The sequence below is a fragment of the Zosterops lateralis genome, assembly GCF_965231275.1.
Source record: "Zosterops lateralis genome assembly, chromosome: 21".
Taxonomy (NCBI): domain Eukaryota; kingdom Metazoa; phylum Chordata; class Aves; order Passeriformes; family Zosteropidae; genus Zosterops; species Zosterops lateralis.
In genome coordinates this window covers 9936027-9955975 of record NC_139781.1, presented here as the reverse complement: position 1 = coordinate 9955975, position 19949 = coordinate 9936027, and the positions used below count along the sequence as shown (strand labels likewise).

Here is a 19949-nt window from a genome sequence, read left to right as displayed (position 1 = left end):
CCGCCGCCGTCGCTATCGGAGCCCCGGGGCAGCCCCCTCGGCCCGCGGGGTGTCACTGCCCATCGGGCCGGACCCGCCGCCATGGAGGGCACGAGGGCGGCGGCGTGTGGCGCCCCCTGCTGCCCCATCTGGTCTCCTGCACTAGGGCAGGTCAAGGCTCCAGGGGAGGCGCTGCTCACAGGCCCTACTTGAGCCAGCTGGGATTTACCCCTCCAGAGAAAGCACAAGGGCAGCTGCACAGGGATACAGCCCGGGGGCACCTGCTAGACCCCAGGGACGATGCAAGAACAGGCCAAGATGGTCTTTAGCAAAATCAATCAATTTATTTATTCACAGTCATATATAAGCAATAAATAGAAGAAAGTCAGGCAGCAGGGGTGCTGAGAGCTGGACTGACCCTTCTGGGAACAGGGACATGCCAGGAGCCCAGCACAGCCCAAGGCCTGTGTGACAGCAAGAGTGCAAGAAGGTAGAGAGACATCTGCAACGGGAGTCTGACCTCTGGGATAGAAGGAGACCTGAGCCCTGCTAGAGGGCAAGCCAAGGAGCTGAAGAACAAGTGTGTCAGAGGAAACAGCAGACAGAGCCCAGCACAGGCAGCTGACTTGGCCTCTAGCACTGGAAGCAGAGATGGCAGCTCAGGTTCCTCCAGTTTTTCATAAAACTTCCAGAGCAGAGCTGTAGGGGAGGAGAGAGGCTTCCTCCCTCCACCCCAAATTCTCAGCCTGGTGAGATGCCTCTGCAGCTGAGACTAGATAGGGATGGGGTGCACGTGAGTTGGGAAGAAATGCCACAGGCAGGGTCACATCAGATCCTGACACCACCGAAGCATCAAATGCAAAGCACAGAGACACCTGGACTTATCCTCCCTGCCCTGGTTCCACTGAGAGACTCCCAGCAACCTCCTAAGAGCTTCGTACTCCAATTTAGGGACACAGCTCATCTCTGAGAACATCAGGCCAAGCCCCCCTGCCCACCAAAACCAGGCAGCAGCCATGGGGGCTGCAGGAAGGACAGATGCCATGGGGCAACCACCCCAGCACAGGTTCCTGCCTTTAAAAATCCACAATTTACATAAAACTGTCATTGTAAAACCTCCCCACTGAGCAGCACTGCATGGGGAGGGGAGATGAGCCAAGTGAGCCCCAGGCAGAGCAAGATAAACCCTAAAGTCCAGATCTGCAGGAAGAGGCAGAGCCCAGGAGTGATGTGCTGGGACAGTGGGAATTACCGGCAAGTGCAGGACTCTGCAATCATATTCTCGTACTCCTTGTACAGTATGCCTCCATTGCGCTCAATCATGAGGACACTGATGGGGCTGTAGCGGTAGGGCACACAGGAGGGCCGGGGCACATTGGCATCCACAAGCTGATGAACAAAGCTCTGCACCACAGCATGGTTGGGTGCATGGTAGTCATAGCGGAGTAGGTGGGGACAGGTGCCCTTGCAGTAGCGTGGGTTGTAGCGGTGAGGAGCGATGATCCAGTGGTCCCAGCCCAGCTGTGCAAAACTGACAGGGAAGGGCCGGAGGGAACAGTCACTCTTCTCCCCTCCCTGCTCCCGCAGGTAGTTGGGCAGGTCATGAGCCAATGTCCCTGTATCACGTCGGTGTCGGTGGGGCTCTGCTGCTGGAGGTGCTAACCCTGCCTGGGTATCGTTAAGGTAAAGAAGGAGGAAAGGGTGGCCAGGGGCCACCGGGGTACCGTGGCTTCCTGCTCGGCCAGCATGCACACAGACGTGCCGCAGTGCCAGGCTCCCCACACTGCTGTTCCCCAGCATCAGGTAAGGGGTGACATCAACTTCGGCCCAGCCATGGTGGGGACGGGCAGTAGGGCTGAGCAGCACCCTGGGTGCCTCACCAGCCACCATCAGCTCCAGAGCGCAGAGGAGGCGACTGTGGGACAGTGACAGACTGGGCAGGTAGACCACAGTGGCTCTGAGGAGGTGCTCGGCCTCTGGCTGGCCCTCCAGGTGGTAGGTGAGGGCCTGCAAGTACCAGCGACCTGCAGGGAAGCAGTGACCAGTACCCCCTTAGCATAATGCAGGGGGCACCGTGCAGCAGCCCTTTCTCTCTCTCATGGTGCTGCCACAGCCCCACACAGCACAGCAGAGCCTGTGACAACGAGCTCAAGGCAGAAGCTGCAGCAAACAAGCCATGCACCAAGGCTTGCTGGCAGCATGAAGGGCAAAGACAGTCTGTAACATTTCCCATCCTCTGCACCAACACCACTAGCCTGGCACAGCATCAGGCAGGGTGGGAAGGAGAGAAGGGCACACAAGGGACAGCAATGCATTTGCCCCTTTCACCCCTGAGGCAGAGCCTTGGACTCTTGCCAAGTGGAACCCTATGGCCAAGAGCAACCCCAGCCAGGACACTGTAGAGAGGGGGAAGGAAGCAGGCAAGAGACCTTGCCATCAGAGTTCCAACCACCCCGCTAGCTCTAATAAGCTGCCATACCATCCTTAATGCCCACCAGTTCCTTACCTGTCCAGGGCTGACCTCCATGGGAACTGGCCTGGACCAGGCGGATGGTGTTGGTGCCTAGGCTGCGGCTGCGGCGGGGTCGGCCTTCACGGTCAGCAGCACGGCGGTACAGATTCAGCATGTAACGCAAAGGCTGTCCACTGGCTGGCCCCACTTGCCAGCCTGGGCTGCCTGGAGCCCGTGTTTGCAGAGCCTGCAGGAGGGGCAGGGTGGGGACAGCAGGCAGAGAGCCAAGGGGCAGCGGGGACTGGTCTGCAGCCCGGGAAAGGGGCACAACAAGGAGGAGGAGGAGGCTGGTGAAAGGGTAGGGCATAGCCATGATAGGTGAGTGTGTGTTTGGAGAGGGAGCAGGTAAGTGGGATAAGGTGGGGATGGCCAGCAGAAGAATTAGGAAGAACTTGCTGTCATCCTTCTCCACACCTGAGAGTCAGAGCTGACTGTGGGCACCAGCAAAAGGATCCCAGGGTGCTTCAAGCTCCTATCAAAAGAGGACAACCACACGAGCTACTTCAGCTTGGCACAGGAACAAAAAGGTGGGGAGGTTCTGTATGCAAAAAGAGGTACAAATTCCAGACTAAAACCCAGACCAGAAGCAAAGCTAGCCCAACAGAGCCTGGCTATGGGGGTCTGTAAAAGTGCTGGGGTAGGGGAGTGGGGTGAAGTGGGGTGGGAGAACCAGCTGACTCAGCCCACCTGCTCCTGGCTCAGCCTCCTCCTACAGGGTAGGAGGTGCCTGCCCAGGCCCATTTTAAAGGCATGGACTCAATCAGGTTTTAAAGAGGCAGGAGCTCCCTGGGTCCCAGGTGAATGGGGCCAGACAAAGCCTGAGAGGGTGCTTTCATGTGATGAGAGTCCCTCTAGCTCCCTCCACTCTGTGCTGCCTCTCCAGCAGTGGCTCAGGACCTTTGTGCCCATTGCTGCAAGCTGGTCTGCACTGGCCCAAGCAGGCACAGAGCCTGGGGTTCTGCTCCCCAACAGCCCTGCAGCACAGCCAGGGTCCCAGTGCCTCACTCTGTCCAGCTGGCACAAAGGCACGTGGGTGAGCACAGTGACCCTGAGCCCAGCAGTGCTAAGTATGTCTGGGTAAGCCAGCAGTACCCCACTGTAGGCATCATCCTGCCATCACCATCAGCATGCCCACAACTTTGCCTACTTTGACTAGTTTCCAGGTATTTTTGCCAGCAGCTGCTCAAAGATTGTGAGCATGATGCCCCACCCTCCCGCAGGCATGAGCCATTTGAGGCATTTTCCATGCTGGGGACTGTGACTCCATGGTGCTTGCCTGGGAAAGGCCCTCTGGGCACACTACAGTGTGGTGTGGGCAGCTGCAGACAGTGCCACCTCCGGAGCCCCTGGTGTTGTGCCCAGACCCACAGTACACTGTTACTCTCCTGCTGGGATGGAAGTGGCCAGGAGGTGAGTACACTGGAATCATTGGTGCAGGCATGGGGACAGCTGAGGGGGTTGTACTGATGTCTGCTGCTCACCCTTCCTGGTGCCAGCTGGGCACAGTGCTAAGGGCTGGGAGGGCTTTGTGGGAGTGTTTGTGATGCTAAATGTGCTGTGGGGCCATGTGATGAGCCAGGGCACAAGAGCCCTCTTGCCTGGTCAGGCAGCCCTGGTTACTCATTCGGGAAAGCACACAAGGGGCAGACAAACCAGTGGAGGCTGGGAAAAGTCCGGGCATGGCAGCAGGCAGTCATGAGTGGGGGCCATGACAAGGGAAGTAGGAAGGCTATAAGGGAGATCTGGAGATTTGGGTCAGGAATGGTGAACATGTCAAGGCTGTATGGGGCAGCAGGGGGGATGACACCATACATCTCTCCTGGGTGGGCTCCAGCACTACAGATAGCCCAGGTACCACTGCGCCCTGCGCCCTGTGACACTCTGGCCGTACTGGGCTGCCTGCAGCTGGGCTGTGCAGGGAGCAGGCAGAGTTCAAGGCAGGTGATCGTGAACAGGCACTATCAAGAAAAACTTGAGACCCTTCTAGCACTGGGAATGAACAAATCTAGGGTGGCTCATCAGCCTGGCACTACAAGCCGACCCTCCCAGGCCATGGCAGGCAACCAGGGGCCGCAGGTCCTGCTTGCAGAGCACAGCTTTCCTGGCTTGCTGTGCTGTCTGGAAAGGAGATGAGTAAGAGTTGTGGCCCCAGGCGGGAAGGGGAGGAGCAGGACTCTCGGGCTCCCCCGGGAATCCCTGCCGATGCGCTCCCACCATCCCTGGCTGCCATCCGCCGCCTCCTCCCCCTGCCCCAATTTCCCCCAAGCGGCACAGCTGCCTCTCTTGGGCCTGGCAGGGAAAAGACAAAGGTGAAGAACAGCCCCCGACTGCCACACACGCCCTAAGGTGCCTGGCAGGATATGGACAGGGTGGGGGCTGGCTTGGGTAGGTCAGAAGGAGCCAGCAGCATGTGCTGGCCTGCAGGCAAGTGGAGCTTGGGGCGCCAGTGTGACTGTGTGGTGGGGAGCCGGTGGGGCTACATCACCCCCCTGCCACCCCCTTGCACTTGTGTGAGTGCTCATCAAACTGCCACCGTGCCAGGCTAAGCTGTGCCAAGCAGGCTCTGTTGGTGTGGATTCCTGGTGGCAGCACATTGTGCTGAACCAAACTGGATCATTTTGAGCTGAACTGTGCATGGTCAAGTTAAGTCAACCCAGGCCAGGCTCTGCTGAGCTGAACTGTGCCAGCCCTGCTTGTCCAAGTCAACCAAGCTGAACTGCACTGAACAAAACTGGGCCAGGCCAAGTGGAGCTAAGCCAGATGAGGCCTCTGCTTGTTCTGCTATGTAAGAAACTTAACTTTGCCTTGTGTCATGTTGAGCTGAGCTGAGCCAAGCCACAATGTGCCAACCCAGCTGAACTGCACTGAGGCATGCCAGGCTGAGCCAGGCTGACCCGGTTAACCCATGCTGCCCCCCTGCCATCCCACCTGAGCTGATCTGTGCTGAGGTCTGCCCACCTTCCACAGCGTGCCATGCTGGGCTGAACTGGACTGGACTGAGATGTGCCGGCTGGACTGTACCAAACTGAGCCAAGCAGCTCACTCCAGGTCCCTGGGCTAAAGGATGGGCTATGCCACCCTCCTGAACAGAAAGGCGCTATGCCATTGTGTGGAAAGCCGTGCCACGAGCTGTGCTGAGCCGAGCCGTGCCGGACCGGGCGCCGCCGCCCCCCGCGCCCCATTGGCGGCGGCAGAGCGGCCCCGGTGCGGGCGGGCCCCGCCCCGCACTCGCCCCGCACTCGGCCCGGGCGGGCGGGGGTGTCATTTCCTCCGCGGCTCGGGGCCGGGCCGGGATGGGGCTGTAGCTGCACGGCCATGGAGCGGGCCGAGGGCCGGCCCGGCGCCCCGCAGTACGTGCATGTGCAGCTGCAGGGGGGCGCGCCCTGGGGCTTCACGCTGCGCGGGGGGCTGGAGCACGGCGAGCCCCTCATCGTCTCCAAGGTAGGCACGGCCGGCGCCGTCCCGCGTGGGCTCCGCCGCATCCCCGCGAGGGGCCTCCCGCCCGTGGGGGGGCGCGGGGGACGGAGGGACCCCGGGGCGCGGCGGCGTCGGGGTTCGGGGAGCCCCGGCCGCGAGGTCTCCTCTCCTCTCCCGGCGCGGCGGGACCGGGGCGGCCCCTCGCACCCCCGACCCCCGCGACCCTCCCCTCGGAGCCGCGGGGCAGAGCGAGAGCGAGAGGGGCGGAGGGACAGCCCGGGCCCGGCGGCAGGAAGAAATTCCTCTGGCACATCCGTTGGGCTGGCGTCGGGGGCGGCCCCCGCGTCTCCCTCACGTCTTTCCCGGTCCCGTCCCGCGGGCCGCAGCCGGGGGAGGTCAGAGCCCTGTGTGCCCGTCCGTCGGTGCCGCGCCCACGGGCTCCGGGCTCTGCGGGGCCGTTTGGGGCCACGGCGGGGGAGTCAGAGTCCGTCCCGTCTCGCCCCGGCACCCCCGGAACGCGGGGCAGGACCGTGCCCGGGACGGGGCTGGCGGTGCCGAGGGTGACCCTCCCTGCGGCCCCGACGGCTCGGCACGCAGAGGGGCATCGGTCCCCGCGGGGAGCCCCGGGGGAGCCGGGCAGCGGCAGGAGAACCCCAATAGCCCCCGGTCCGCGGACGGGCCCTGTCGCGGGACGATCTGGCCGCCCGCCCGCCCGGTGTCACCGCGGGGGCTGAGCCGGGGTGCGGCGGCCCCGGGGCTGCCCCTGCCCCGGGCCGGGCTGGCCGCTCCCCCGGGCCGTCCCACGCCCTCGGCGGGACGCGGGCAGCGCGGTCTGGCTGGGGGAGCTGGAAAAGTGGCTCCGCTCCCAGCCCCGCGCCCTGGGGTGGCACCGCCGGCGGAGGAACTGCCCGCGCCCCGACTCGCCGCCTGCCTTCGAGTGGCGGGTCCCCGTGGCTCCGCCGGCTGCCGGAGGAGGGGCTGGGGCGGCCCGGGGATGTTTGTTCATCACCAGTTCTGGTGAGGGGCTCGGCTGGCGGGTCGCGCGGTGTTGCCCCCGCGCTCCCACGGACACGCCGCCACCACGTGTGCTCGGCAGACAAAAGGGGCTTGTTCCTTCCAGCGCTCTGTGCGCTCAGGGGAGGGTCCCCCGGGGCCGCTGAGGTGTGTGCGGAGAGGGGGCGACCCCCGCCCGTGGCTCGGGAGGCGCGGGCCGGAAAGGGGAAGGGCGTCCCCGCATTCTGTGATAGTGTTTGGCCTCTGAGACCGCTCCGGGCGGGATCCCTTCCTGTGGCAGAGTCCCACGGCGGTCTGAAGGCTTCCATGGAGCTGCGTACGCCCTCCGGCACGGGCTTCCCTCAGCACGTCGGGGGCAAGAAGGGAGGTTGGTGTGGGGCAGGGTGGGCACAGCTCTGGCACCGTTCTGGTTGTGACTCCTAAGACAAGTTTCTCCTGAGACAGGCAGACATTCCCGTGAGCCATCTGGTGCCCACCATCAGGGCCCAGAGGGAACTCCAGGGATGGTGTTGGGCAAGTGTCCTGGGCTGGCCCAGTCAGGCAAGGCAGCAGGCAGTGGGGTTTGGCTGCCAGCGCTGAGTTCACTGGTGGCAAAGGCAGAACAAGGGGCTGTTTGTGCCGAATTTAGCTCCTGGTGAGTGGTGCCAGGGCTGAGCACCATCCTGGTGCATGTGATGGCCCAGACACGAGTGCAGACCTGGTGGTGTCCTGCAGCAGTGGGGACACTGATTTCACCTCTGACTCGTCCCCAAGGATGTGGCAGGCAAGACCGGGAGGGCACGTGGGTGGACAGAGGACTGAGGCGAAGGTGCAGCCTGCCTTGCATTCTCTGCTGGTGCTCAGTGGTGGGCAGCAGCACAGCAGGGGGTAAACCCAGGTGCTCCACCTACTACACGGTAGGACTGGGAGCCCTCACAGGCAGTCAGGGTCCCCTGCCAGGAAGGCAAGCCCCATGGCTGACATATGGGTAAGAGGGCAGCCTGCCTGCACAGGCGGGCACATTGAGCTGTGCCCAGCCTGGGCATGGCATTGCAATGCTAAAATCCCTGAAAAAATTGCAGAGCTGTGGGCTCTGGGCACAGCTGTGCCAGCCAAGACCATGGGGCAGTGGTGCACTGGGCAGGAAGCTTGGATACTCCTGCCTTTCTCCCTCTTAAGGTGACATTTTGTCAGGGGAATGCCCCCTGAGCTCTGCCCAGCATTAGAACTGGAAAGTGGTGCCCAGGGGCACATGCACGATGACTGGCCTGCTAGGAAGCCATGTGTGCTCCCTGGCACTGGGGCCTGGCTGGCAGGCACTGTGAGCAGAGCTCATTCCTTGGCCAGTCCTGGAAGCAACTGAGCAGGGTGAAGAGCCCATGGGCAGGGTTGGTGCAGGAGCCCCAGCAGGGGGCCAGGTTAGCTCTGCCCTGTGGGTGGCTATAGGGTCTTGCCACATCCATGCTGGGCATGGGGCACCCCAGGTCCTGCCCCATGCACCTGCATGCCCTGTGCTAGTGCCACCATGCAGCAGCATCTCCAGTCGCTTGTCAGCCCTGTGGTGTGGACTTGGCGATCCCTGGCCATTGCAGCGGCAGGATGGGCAGACATCAGTGCTGGCAATGGGCACTCAGCCTGGCCCAGCTGGGCACTGCTTGTCCCCGAGCTTCCAGGACTGCACCTACCAGCTAGGGCAGAGGGCATGGGTCAGGGTCTCACATGCTGGCAGCACCATGGCCCTATTTCCTCTAAGCACAGCAATACAGGATGCCAGGTTCATTTTGGCCATGTGTGTTAGGGAGGGTAGGCATGTGCCAGGGCTCAGGACATCCCCTACTGTTGTCTCCTCTGGGCACATAGGGTGAGATGGCATCCTTTGGGCATCGAAATCGCCACGGGTGCCCTGACAGGCTCGATGTGGGGTTGGAAGCAGCGGCAGGGGGCTGGCATCCACGCCAGACAAAGGGCCCTTGTGCTGCCTGTGCCTGCGGGGGAATCTGCTGGGATGGGACATTTTTCTTTCTCCCCCTTTCCTGATGCCCTTGCTCAGAAATTCATGTGACCAGAGAAGGGGGAGAGCCTGGCCCTGCAGATCCCTCTGTGGTGCCTGGAGCTCAGGCACCTTCTCCGAAGCCTCTTTCTCCCCTGACACGTCGTGGCTGTGGAACATCTCCTGGGATATTCTGGGGGCTGTGCCCCCCTTGACGCCCCTTTCTGTCACCCAGGTCGAGGATGGGGGCAAGGCTGCACTGTCCCGCCGGCTGCAGCCAGGTGATGAGCTGGTGAACATCAGCGGGACGCCGCTGTACGGATCCCGCCAGGAGGCCCTGATCCTCATCAAGGGCTCCTACCGCACTCTGAAGATGGTCGTTCGCAGGTTGGCAGTGCTGTTGAGGGTTCACAGGGAGGGCCAGTGGGGCTTTATCTGCCTGGGGGACTGGCAGGAACCTGGAAGTGCCCCTTGCTGGGGCAGGGTGGGGAGAAGCCTGTTTGCTGCTGTCAGTGCTCCCGCTAAGTGGGGGTTCTCCAGCCAGCAGAGCCAGGGCAGTGCATCGGGCTCGCCACCCCCTCGCTGGGCGGTAATCTCAACCATGGCCGCTCCTCTCCCTTCCTGCCTGCCTGCCTCCTGCCTGCCTGCTTGCCTGGGAAAGGAAGGAGAGGCAGGGCTGGGCCTTGCAGTCCCTTCCCCCGTCAATCCCTCACTCTGCATCCATTCCCTGGCTGCGTCCTGACTGACTTCAGCTCCAGCAGCACTCAGGGGCAGGGACGGCGCAAGGGCACTGTCCAAGGGGCAGGGGTCCCATGGGACTCTGCTGGGGCTCAGCATCATCCATGGTGAGTTTGAGGGTTCTGGGAAGTCCCTGTGTGGACCTCACAGCTTGCCACTCTCATCCAGTCAGTAGATGCTGTAGCAGCGCTGGGCGGTTGGGCGGTATGGGCGGTGGCTTCTGACCACGTCTGCAGTGGCTTGTGCTGGGGGGACTGGAGACTCCTATGGATGCCGTGAGGGGTGGGACAGGGACCAGCACAGGATCCTTGCTGGAGACATGATGTGGCTGGTGCTGGCTGCAGATGCTGAGAGACAAAGGAACAAGGGGGAAGTTCAGGCTTGCGGTGGAGACAGATATGGCCCCAGTGTTCCTTGGTGGAGCCAGTCCAGTTCCAGCAAGGACACTTGCCCTGCTCAGGGCATTGCCTATGGGCTGTGCAGAGGCCATGTCCTTGGCCCCCTGTTGATGCGGCAAAAGGGATGCTGCGGTCTGGGGAGACCAGGCCAGCTGGGTGAGCTGTGGGATCCCCTTGTCCAGTGCTTGCAGGGCTGGACCCTCCTCGCTGCCATCCCCTTTGGGCGGGCGCTGGCCTGGGGGGGACAGGAAGCCCCGTAGGAAGTGACTTCAGCCCTGGTTCCTTGGCCTGGCTTCCTCCCCATTCTTGTCCTTTCCCGCTGTTGCTCTTGGCAGGAGGAGCGTGCCGGTCCTCCGGCCCCATTCCTGGCACGTGGCCAAACTTGCCGAAAGCCGCCCAGACGTCCCCACCATGCACTGCTCGGCTGATGGCTTCAGCCTCTCCTGGCCCTCGGGGTGTGATGTCAGGTGAGACCCTGGGTGCAGTTACGAGACTGTGCAAGGGCAAGGGGAGGGGCAGACAGGACACCCTCTTGAGTTCTGGCAGTGGGGGTGGCAGAGGTGCTCGCATACACTACTTTCAGGCATCCGTCCTCATCCTGCATTACCCTTTCCCCTGGCTGTTTACTCCCGGCTCTGGGCAGGAAGGGGCGGTGGCTCTGCTGGAGACAGCCAGGAGCTGCTTAGTCCCACTGCCAGAGCTGGGAGGTCTCAAGTGGCTGGACTCACTCACATCCTGTGTTCCCTGTGTCTGCTCCCCTTGCCAGTGCCAGGCAACCTTGGTGGTGGCCCCAACCCAGGGGTGGAGGGCAGGTTGGGACAGTGCTGCCCTGTGCTCCATTGTCCCAGGGAGGGTGTATGTGTGGGGGTGGGCTCCTTGGGATCTCTGTGGAGCTGGATGGGGGGCAGCAGGTGCCTGTAACACTGGTGTGGGGCCAGGCAGCAGCAAGCTGTCCCTGCAGTGGAACCCACTGTCCTGGCACTGCAGCACTGACCGGAGCAGCTCCATCGGGAGCATGGAGAGCCTGGACCATCCCAGCCAGGCCTGCTATGAAGGAGACCCTTCACCCGTTGACCAGGGCATGTACCACAGCAAGCGGGACTCGGCCTACAGCTCCTTCTCTGCCAGCTCCATTGCCTCTGACTGCGCCCTCTCTCTCCGTCCTGAAGAGGCCGTGTCCATCGACTCCAGCCTCCAAGGCCCCTGCAAAGCCCCTGACAGGCGCTACCTGACCACCGGGGCTGAGCCATCTGCCAGCTGGCACCCTGAGGCCTGGCGGGCACCTGTGCCCCCTCAGCCCCCTGTCAGGAGGGACAGCCTGCGGGCAGCCCCAGCTGCCAGAGGGGACAGGTGCCAGGCGTCAGTGGACATGCTGCATGCCAAGGGCCGATGGATCTCTGACACCTTCCTCTGCCAGCGGGATTGGGAGGCAGAAGTAGTGGGCAGGAGGACACTGCCGCCATACCCCACGAAGGACTGTCTCAATGCTGACCAGTACTACATGCTGAGCTCCCACCCAGACCGATGCCCACCTGAGCCACTCCTGCGGGAGGGCACGGAGTCTGACAACCAACCGTACCCGGATGACAGCATGCACCAAGTGCCTGATGCCATGACAGCAGGTGACAACCCGTTGCTGTCCCCTCTCAAGAGCCACATGTCACACCGTCACAGTGCTCCCGAGCAACTGCTGGCCTCCCAGCTCCGCTCCATCAAGCTGGGCACCAACAGCGAGCGAGCCTCGCCAGCCCCCAGTGGGCAATGCTGGACCTTGTCCCCGCTGCATCCTGAGGGCAGCCGGGGGGGAACCCCAGGGGCTGCCCAGGACTCTCCGCACTGCCCAGAGCCTTGCTACCGTCCACCACCATACCGCTGCTGCCCTGAGCTGCAGCAAGCCTGTGGGCAGGATGGCGAGGGGGCCAGCCCAGCAGTCAGCACCGAGGGGCCAGTGGAGGAGGAGAGCCGGGGAGGGCCTCGGCGGGCTGGAGGACCTCCCCACCGCTCCGCTCAGATGCGCCGCCGCAGTGATCGCTTTGCTACCAGCCTGCGCAACGAGATCCAGCGGCGCAAGGCCCAGCTGCAGAAGAGCCGGGGTCCTGATGCACCTCCACCTGGTGAGGAGCCAGTGGAGGAGACTGAGGAGCCCCCTGAGAGCAGTGTACTGGCAGAGCGACCCCCTGCCCTGCCTCAGTGTCTCAGCCCTACACCGAGTGAGGACAGCAGGAATGCTGGCCGCTCCGCAGACCGGGGTATCCCCAGCCCTGACCCAGTGCCAGCCCCCAAAGGGCCCCCATCCCCTGAGCGGGTGGTGCCAACAGCCAGGGGCCGCTGGCACTGGTCCCCGGAAAAAAAGCTGCAGCTGCAACACTCGCCCAGCCCCAGTGAACTGAAGGGCTACACCCAGGGCCCAGCAGCCTGCAGCTCCCCATCACAGGGTAGCGATGAAGTAGTCCTGCTGCCCTTCGCCGACCGCCGCCGGTTCTTTGAGGAGAGCAGCCGACCAGCACCACCCTGGCACAGTAAGCTGCCAGCAGGTGATCCTGGCACCTTCCAGCCCCCTGGCCCTGAGCACCGGGATGTCCGCCGCCTCTCTGTGGACCAGCCCTACAACCCCCCCTCACCCAGCCGCCCTGGCTCTGCTGTCCCCTATGCTGAATGCTGCCGGGAGCAGCCCCTCTGTTATAAACCACTGGGGAGGCCAGGGGAGCTGGATTACCGGCGGGGCTTCTCCTACCCCTATGGGGTTCCCCTACGCCCTGAGCCCTGCCGCTACAGTGGAGGGGACCGGTGTGCACTACCACTGCCCCGTGAACACACCTGCCGCTGTTACCCTGTGCCCTGGGTGCGCTGCCCCGACTGCTGCTGCCCAGCCCCACATCCTGGGCGAGAGGAGAGTGATGCCTGGCCCACCCGGAGAGTTTTCATCCCGGTGAGTAACACCCTGTGGGACTGTGCTGGGGGGCACTGATACTCCCTTGCCTCCCTGGACCATGACCCTGGGTTGGGGTGCGGGGTACTGTGCCTCCATTGGCCCTGCAGACCTCCTTCATGCCTTCTGTGCCTGAATGGGGGTGGGACAGAGGTGCTGGGGTATGGATTTCACACTGCCTTCCCCCAGACACAGGAATTTCCTCAGGATGAGTGGGAACCACCTGCAATAACCAGGAAAGTCAGCCAGTCCATCAGGTGAGCCCGTGCCAGGTGACATGGTGCTGGGATGTGTGTGCCACTAAATGGGGACCTCCACCAAGGGGATGTGCAGACTGCTATGATTTTGATTGGGGATGTACAAAGTGTCTCCTGTACTGCCTTGACCATCCTTGGCATGGTGCCCTTGGTGGTGGGAGGGAGCACACAGGGCAAGGGGGTGTGAGGAGGTGTCCACAGCAAAGGTGGTCCCTCCTTACCCTTCCCCAGAGGTCTGGGGCCATCTCTGGAGGGCTCTACCCAGCGGGTGAGCCTGGGCTTCTCCCATCAGTGTAACTGGTTGACTTGCTGGGGTAAATGAGGCAGGGCATGAGATGGGCCTGAACTGCCAGATGGGTGACTGTGTGCAGGAGGATGGGTACCTCCTTCTCTTCCAAGTGAGCTCTCCAGCTATCTGCTGGTTTTCCCAAGGCTTGACCCATTCCACACCTGCCTTGAGAACACTGAGCCAGAGTGGCCACCCTGCTACCGGACCACGTCCACGCATGACCTCTTGTGGGATAGCAACCGCCTGGCCCACACCCCTGAGAGCCCCCCGGATCCGCTGCACCGCCCACTGCGGGGAAGAGCCTTCTCCGAGAGCCACCTCAACCTGGAACCTGCCAGCCCCTGGGGCCGTGACCAGAAGGATCTTTTCCGTGCCAAGCTGGACCTTCCCAGCAACCCCAAAAAGAAGGGCCCCCCACCTCCCCGCCCACCTCCACCCAACTGGGAGAAGTACAGGCAGCGCCGGGCATCCCAACACCCACCAGATGGGGCTGGGCATGGCTCTGCCTTCTCTGCTGTCCCAAAGCCAATCCACAGCATTGCTGAGGCAGTGAGGGAGCGGTCACAGAGCCTCACTGGGGAGCAGAAAGGCCAGTCCTGGGGGCACAATGCTTGCCCCTCTGCTCCACCACGTGCCTGGCCCCGACCTGAGCCCCCCAGATCACTCCGCAGGACTCCTGGACCTGATGCTGCCAATGCTGAGATTTGCAGGCAAGTGGTGCCATCACATGGGAGTGGGAGTGAGAAAGCAGGCACAGCCGGGACACATGAGGGGGCTTTTGTGGGCCCTTGTACCCTGTATCAGAGTATCCTAATCCACTCCTTGGTGCACCTTCTGGGTTTTTTTTTGTGGGGGTTTTGCACTGTGGGGTGTCCCTGACCTCTTTCCCTGGCAGGGCCATAGCCCTGAGTGTCCCTGCCCTCACAGGTGGGCAGAGTAGCTGACATGCCCTGGGTATGTGTTTGCAGGGTGTCAGGAACAGGGGAGAAGCGGACAAAAATGAATCAGTCCTGGGAGATGGAGGAGCAGCCTCAAAGGCTCATCCAGAACCAGGAGCATGGCTGTGCCAGTCCCCGTGGGGCGGGTGAGTGCTCCCTGTCCCTGCATTGTGGCTCTGGCCCTGCCATGTTGGAGGCACTCAAGCCCAGTTCTGGAGCAGTGGAGGGGGTGAGCTGCCAGGGCAGCTGGCCCCAGCCCCACTGCATGGACTCTGAGGAACGGCTGTCAGACGTGGCTGTCAGAGACCATTCCCTGGCCAGTGTCCTGCCCCCTTTGGCTTCCCCTGGCACTGCCACTGAGGTGATGGGTGAGCTGCTGGTGGCAGGGGAGCGACAGGCCTGGCGGAAGTGTCTCCAGCAGGACTGGCATCTGGAGACCCTGGCACAGGACAGGTAGGGCTGGCACTGCACTGGGCCCCATGCCAAAGGCAGGCTGACACCCCTAGTGCTTATCACTGTATTTCTATTTCCCCAGGCAAGGTTTTGAGCCCATCTCGCCGTCTCCCAGGAGTGCTACCAGCGCCAGTTCCTTCCCAGTGCACTATGGTGTTGCAGTGGGCAAAGCTGAGCCACTCAACAAGGTAAAAGCACTGCCGGAGGTAGTGGAGGGGAGCTCGGAGGATGAGGAAGAATTGGATCGGGAGCTGGTGGAAAAGAAGGTACAGGCACTGCTGGGGCAATTCTCTCATTGTTCCCTACTGCCCTGGCCAGGTGCTTATGGGGACTGGGGGCATTTCTGGATGCTCACAGGGGCTGAGGCATCATTGGTTGCTCCTGGGAGCTGGGGACATCACCAGGCACTCACGGGTGCAGGGGTCATTGCTGGATGCTTGCGGGGACCAGGAGCATTGCCATATACTCACATGGGTTGGGACATTGCCAGATGTCTGCAAGGACCAGGGGCATTGTCAGGTGCTTGCAGGACCTGGGAGTCTCACCAGATGCTCGACCAGCAGCATCTCCAGATGCGATGCCCACGGGGACTGGGGGCATCCATTAGGTGCACATGGAGTCTGACACATTGACAGATTCTTGTAGGGACTGGGAATTGCCAGTAGCTCATGGGAGCCAGGGGTACTGCAAGGTTCTTGTGTACTGTGGGCTCCAGCGCAGCACCCCTACACCTCTGTGCCAGTCCCCTGATCCCATGGGGAGTGCCCCCAGTTACTCCTGACCCTTTTGTTCTGGCAGCTGCAGCTGATCGAGAGCCTGAGCCGCAAGCTGGTAGTGCTGCAGGAGGCACAACGGGGGCTCCAGGAGGACATTAGTGCCAATGGGGCACTGGGTGAGGATGTGGCTACCCGCCTGCAAGCCCTCTGCACCCCGGGGGAGTTCGACAAGTACCGCCTCTTCGTGGGCGACCTGGACAAAGTGGTCAACCTCTTCCTCTCCCTCTCGGGGCGCCTGGCCCGTGTGGAAACTGCCCTGGGCAGCCTGGGGCCGCATGCCCCTGCTGAGGATAAGGTGGGCATGGGGAGGGGACCCTCACCCATGGGGTTTTGGGCTGTGGGATACCCTGCCAATGCCAGCTGTCTTGCCCACAGCGGGCCCTGCGGGAGAAGCAGCGGCTGCTGGTGGCACAGCTGGAGGATGCCAAGGAGCTGAAGGAGCATGTGGGGCGGCGGGAGGAGGCAGTGGGTGCCATGGTGGCGCGGTATCTGCCTGCCGAGCAACTCCAGGACTACCAGCACTTCGTCAAGATGAAATCGGCCCTCATTGCTGAGCAGCGGGAGCTGGAAGAGAAGATCAAACTGGGCCAGGAGCAGCTCAGATGCCTGCGTGAGAGCCTTGGCCAGGCCTCCAAGGACTGCTAGCCCCCTACCCATCCTCCCTCCGGGATCCTGGCTGTGATCCCAGCTTGCTGCCAAAGCAGATCCAGCCCCTTGTGGGCTCTCCCTGTGTCCTTCCATTCATCCAGCCCTGCCTTTTATTTATTATTCTGATTTACTGAGCAGGGGAGGGGTTGCCAGTCCAGGTGCTGACAGACTGTTGTGCCACAGAGCTGTCATGGGCTATGGCCACTCAGCAGCCTGTGGCCTAGCAAGAGCAGATGGATGGATGCTACCACCACTCTCATGGGTCTTTCTGTGCCCACGGGGTCCCTCCAACTTGTCCTGGACACCAGTGCCTGTCTTGTATCTGGTGTTGTACCACATGCCTAAACACCCTCCAGCTGCTATTCATGCAGCACCTGAAAGGGTTAAACCATGCACACCCTCTGTCATGTCTGTTTTTCCATCTCTGTCCATCTGTCCGGTGGGAGCTGAAGGAATTTTAGCCCCAGCATCCTCTTCCTTCCCCATTGTGTCAGAAACAATGGTCCCAGCCAGCAGGTTCTTAACCCACTCCCTGCTGGCTGAGGGACCACAGGGGGTAGAGGTGAGTACCAGTAAGTGCTGTGTACCTGTGTTTTGGGATGGTACCCTGCCAGGGCATGGGATTCTGGGACCAGTACAGTGAGGCCTGCAGCCACTCATTGTCACCAGTGCCATGGGCATGGAGACAACTGGGCATCATCCAGCTCTCACCTGTATCTTCTAGCTTAACACCAGGAGTGATTAATAGAGGAAAAACTACATTAAGGACAAAATGGGATACCTGTCCCTTCTTCCGTGCTGCTACAGCACAAATAGCACTTAGATGTCACTTCTGCCATTGTCCACCTGTCTCCATGGCATGAGCAGATGCCTTCATACTGATTTTGCACAGGGGTTTAATGCAACCAGGAGGAGCTTGAGGCAGGGGGTTGAGGAGGCAGGTGTGCTGCAGCACTTTGGGATGGCCCCATAGCTGGACAACCCAGCCCAGGGTTCAGGCAGCATCCATGCCTGCCTGTGTGCTCCAGCAGCAGCCCCCTGTGTTGCTACCCCTACTTTGGGCTACCCTTAGCCTTTTAAACACTATACCCCACACCTGCCTGGCTGTACTGTGGATACTGCCTGGCCGAAGTGGGGTCCTCAACATTCCCTCCATCTCGACCACCCCCAGGATCATTGCTAGGACCAAAGACTGCACCCCCTGGGGGCCATGCTGCTCTCATGGTGGGGTTCAGCAGCCCTGCACAGGGCCCTGTGCTGGAGAAGCTGCCAGTGCCTGCATGTTGCTGCATGCCATTGTATCTCTAACAGTAAAGGAGCAGCAGGAGCTGCACATCTGTCCCAGCTGTGTCTCGCGTGGTTTGTCCCTGTGCCCCAACAAGTGGCAATGGAGCGGGGAGGGGGTAATTGCTCCAGATGGGATGAATCAAGGCTTGGCAAGCTCTTAGGAGCTGCATACCCCCGTGGCACAGGGGGTACCTGAAGTGCAGCTGTGGGCAGGTATCTTCTGTTCCCAGTGCTCCTAGGCTGCGCTGGAGCACGGGTCAGTGCCTGGACCCTTCCCTCAGGATGCATGTAAGGGTCACAGCACTTGGGTGGTGGATACAATGTTCTTCCTGGGAATCTGCCGGGGCATAGTTGCCGGAGCTTTGGGGCGGCCCCGGGGAGGGGGTGGCCGTGCCCGGGAGGGTGTCGCGGTAAGGCAGGTGGTGCCAGTGCCTTCCCTGGGGATTCCTCGCCGGGAGCGCCGGGGCAGCGCAGGGCCCACAGCGGCCGCTGGGCGGCGCCAGCGCTCGGATGGAGCGCGCGCGGGCAGGTGGGCGTGGGAGCGCAGGTGTGCGCGGGGGCGCGCGCGGAGGCGGGCGGGGGCGCGCGGCGGCGTGCGCGTGCACAGGTGTTGGGACGGGACGCCGGGGATGCTCCAGCGTGAGTCCCGTGCGTTTGAGCACAAGTGCACGGGGCGAGTGTGAGTTTAGGCGAGTGCAGAATGAGATGCACGCTTGCACGCGCATGGAAGCGTGTGGAGTGAGAGCGTATGGCTGTGCAGGGGCTACGGGCATATGCACGTCAGTGCACACAAGTGGACACGTACGCACAGGTGGGTGTGTGTGCACACGCATTTGAGCATGCACAGCCGAACTCTTACATAGATGAATGCATGCACATGCCCGTGAGCATACATGTTCACATAGTTGAACTCATGCCATATGTGTGAGTGCAAGTATGCAGGGCACAGCCCCATGCTGCTGCTCACAAGCTGTAGTAGTGAGTGACTGCACATGCAGGTGAACACACACACGGGTCCTGTGTCTGATGTGCACATATGAATGCATGCATGTGTGTGTGCACACGCAAGTGAGCCAATGCACACATGGGTGAATGCCTGCACGTGTGAATTCATAGGGCTACTTGTGCAAGCCCTTGCATATGGATAACTTGAGGTACAGGGAAACTGTGCCCCATGACCCATTCAAAACCCCACTGTCCCTCCATGCAGCTCCAGCTGCTGCCAGGTAGGACCGTCAGCCTAAGGCATGGCAGCATGGCCAGGTTTCTTGGTACAGGGACCCTCGCTACTGGATGTGGCCATGGCATGGGGTGTCCTGGGGGTCCCTTTGTGAGTCCCCAGAGGAGATGCAGGCTAGCATGAGGCCTGTCGTAGTATTCAGGGTCCTCAGTCTCCCAGAGCTGCAAACAGAACCTGCAAAGGTGGGGTAGCCCCTCTCTGTCTGTCAGTGTGTCTGTCTTCCCATTGCAAGGATCTCTCCATTTTACAGATCCCAGCTTGCACTGGGAAGGGACAAGAGAGCCCTCCCTGTCCCTGCACTGGGACAGCATGGCCAGCAGGAAGGAAGGGATATGGGGCTTTGCCAGCATGGAGAGCCCAGAGCAGCAGTGGGTGAGAGATGAGCACAGAGTCCCATGGGACTCTGTGCGATGGAAAGTGAGGCCAGACCCTCTCTCCCTAGACGTGGGCTGTTTGGTGGCACACCCCTGCCATCTGCATGTGTGTGTGCTCCAACACACACTCTGGAGCACGTTTTATGCAATCACACCTCTGTGAGGCTGTCTGCATGCATGCACACCACAGAATCACAGAAGGGTTTGGGTTGGGAGACATTGAAAGACATTCTGTCCAACCCCCCCTGCCATGGGCAGGGACATCTTCCAGGGATGCCAGGTTGCTCCAAGCCCTATCCAGCCTGGCACTGAACATGTCCAGAGATGGGCCAGCCACAGCTTCTCTGTGCAGCCTGTGCCAGTGCCTCACCACCCCCATGAAAAAGGATTTCCTCTTTTTGTCTAACCCAAACACACCATAGGTCACTTTAAAACTGTTGCCCCTTGTCCTGTCTCGACATGTCCTGTGAAAAACTCTCCTTTTGGAACCTGCTTGATATATTGAAATACGACTTTAAGGTCTCCCTGGACCCTTGTCTTCTTCAGGCTGAACAACCCCCTATCTCACCACCTGTCCCCACAGCAGATGGTTTTCAGCCCTCAGAGCATCTCTGTGGTCTCCTCAACCTGCTCTAACAGCACCACATCCTCCTTGTGCTGGAGACCCCAGAGCTGGAGCCAGCACTCCTGGGCATCTCACCAGAGCAGAGCAGAGCAGATGGGGAGAAACT

At 61.5% G+C, this 19949-nt stretch overlaps 2 protein-coding genes across 6 annotated transcripts; one reads left to right on the top strand and one right to left on the bottom strand.

The window, feature by feature from the left end:
- Positions 1-1227: 1227 nt before the first annotated feature.
- BMP15 (bone morphogenetic protein 15) lies at positions 1228-2804 on the bottom strand (the record flags this gene model as incomplete). Its single annotated transcript, XM_083876432.1, has 2 exons — positions 1228-2003; positions 2486-2804. The coding sequence occupies 2 exons, from the start codon at positions 2802-2804 to the stop codon at positions 1228-1230; spliced, it is 1095 nt and encodes a 364-aa protein (XP_083732558.1).
- Positions 2805-5483: 2679 nt separating this feature from the next.
- On the top strand, positions 5484-17661 carry SHROOM4 (shroom family member 4). 5 transcript variants are annotated; one of them, XM_083876511.1, is made up of 10 exons: positions 5484-5932; positions 9127-9278; positions 10363-10494; positions 11015-12956; positions 13146-13213; positions 13646-14212; positions 14471-14893; positions 14976-15159; positions 15692-15964; positions 16045-17661. In XM_083876511.1, exons 1-10 carry the CDS (start codon positions 5807-5809, stop codon positions 16312-16314), a joined length of 4137 nt encoding a protein of 1378 aa, XP_083732637.1. In that variant the 5' UTR covers positions 5484-5806; the 3' UTR covers positions 16315-17661. The 5 variants fall into 5 exon arrangements, with proteins under 5 accessions (XP_083732637.1, XP_083732639.1, XP_083732640.1 ...); XM_083876513.1 differs by lacking the exon at positions 5484-5932 and having other exon boundaries at positions 9018-9278; positions 10966-12956; XM_083876514.1 differs by lacking the exon at positions 5484-5932 and having other exon boundaries at positions 9018-9736.
- Positions 17662-19949: the final 2288 nt, after the last annotated feature.

Bases quoted from the DNA above. Each gene is read 5' to 3' on its own strand.
- SHROOM4 (XM_083876511.1), top strand. From the start codon at position 5,807: ATGGAGCGGGCCGAGGGCCGGCCCGGCGCCCCGCAGTACGTGCATGTG. The intron at 12,957-13,145 runs GTGAGTAACACC...GCCTTCCCCCAG, and splicing joins CCCGGAGAGTTTTCATCCCG to ACACAGGAATTTCCTCAGGA. The intron at 13,214-13,645 runs GTGAGCCCGTGC...GGTTTTCCCAAG, and splicing joins AAAGTCAGCCAGTCCATCAG to GCTTGACCCATTCCACACCT.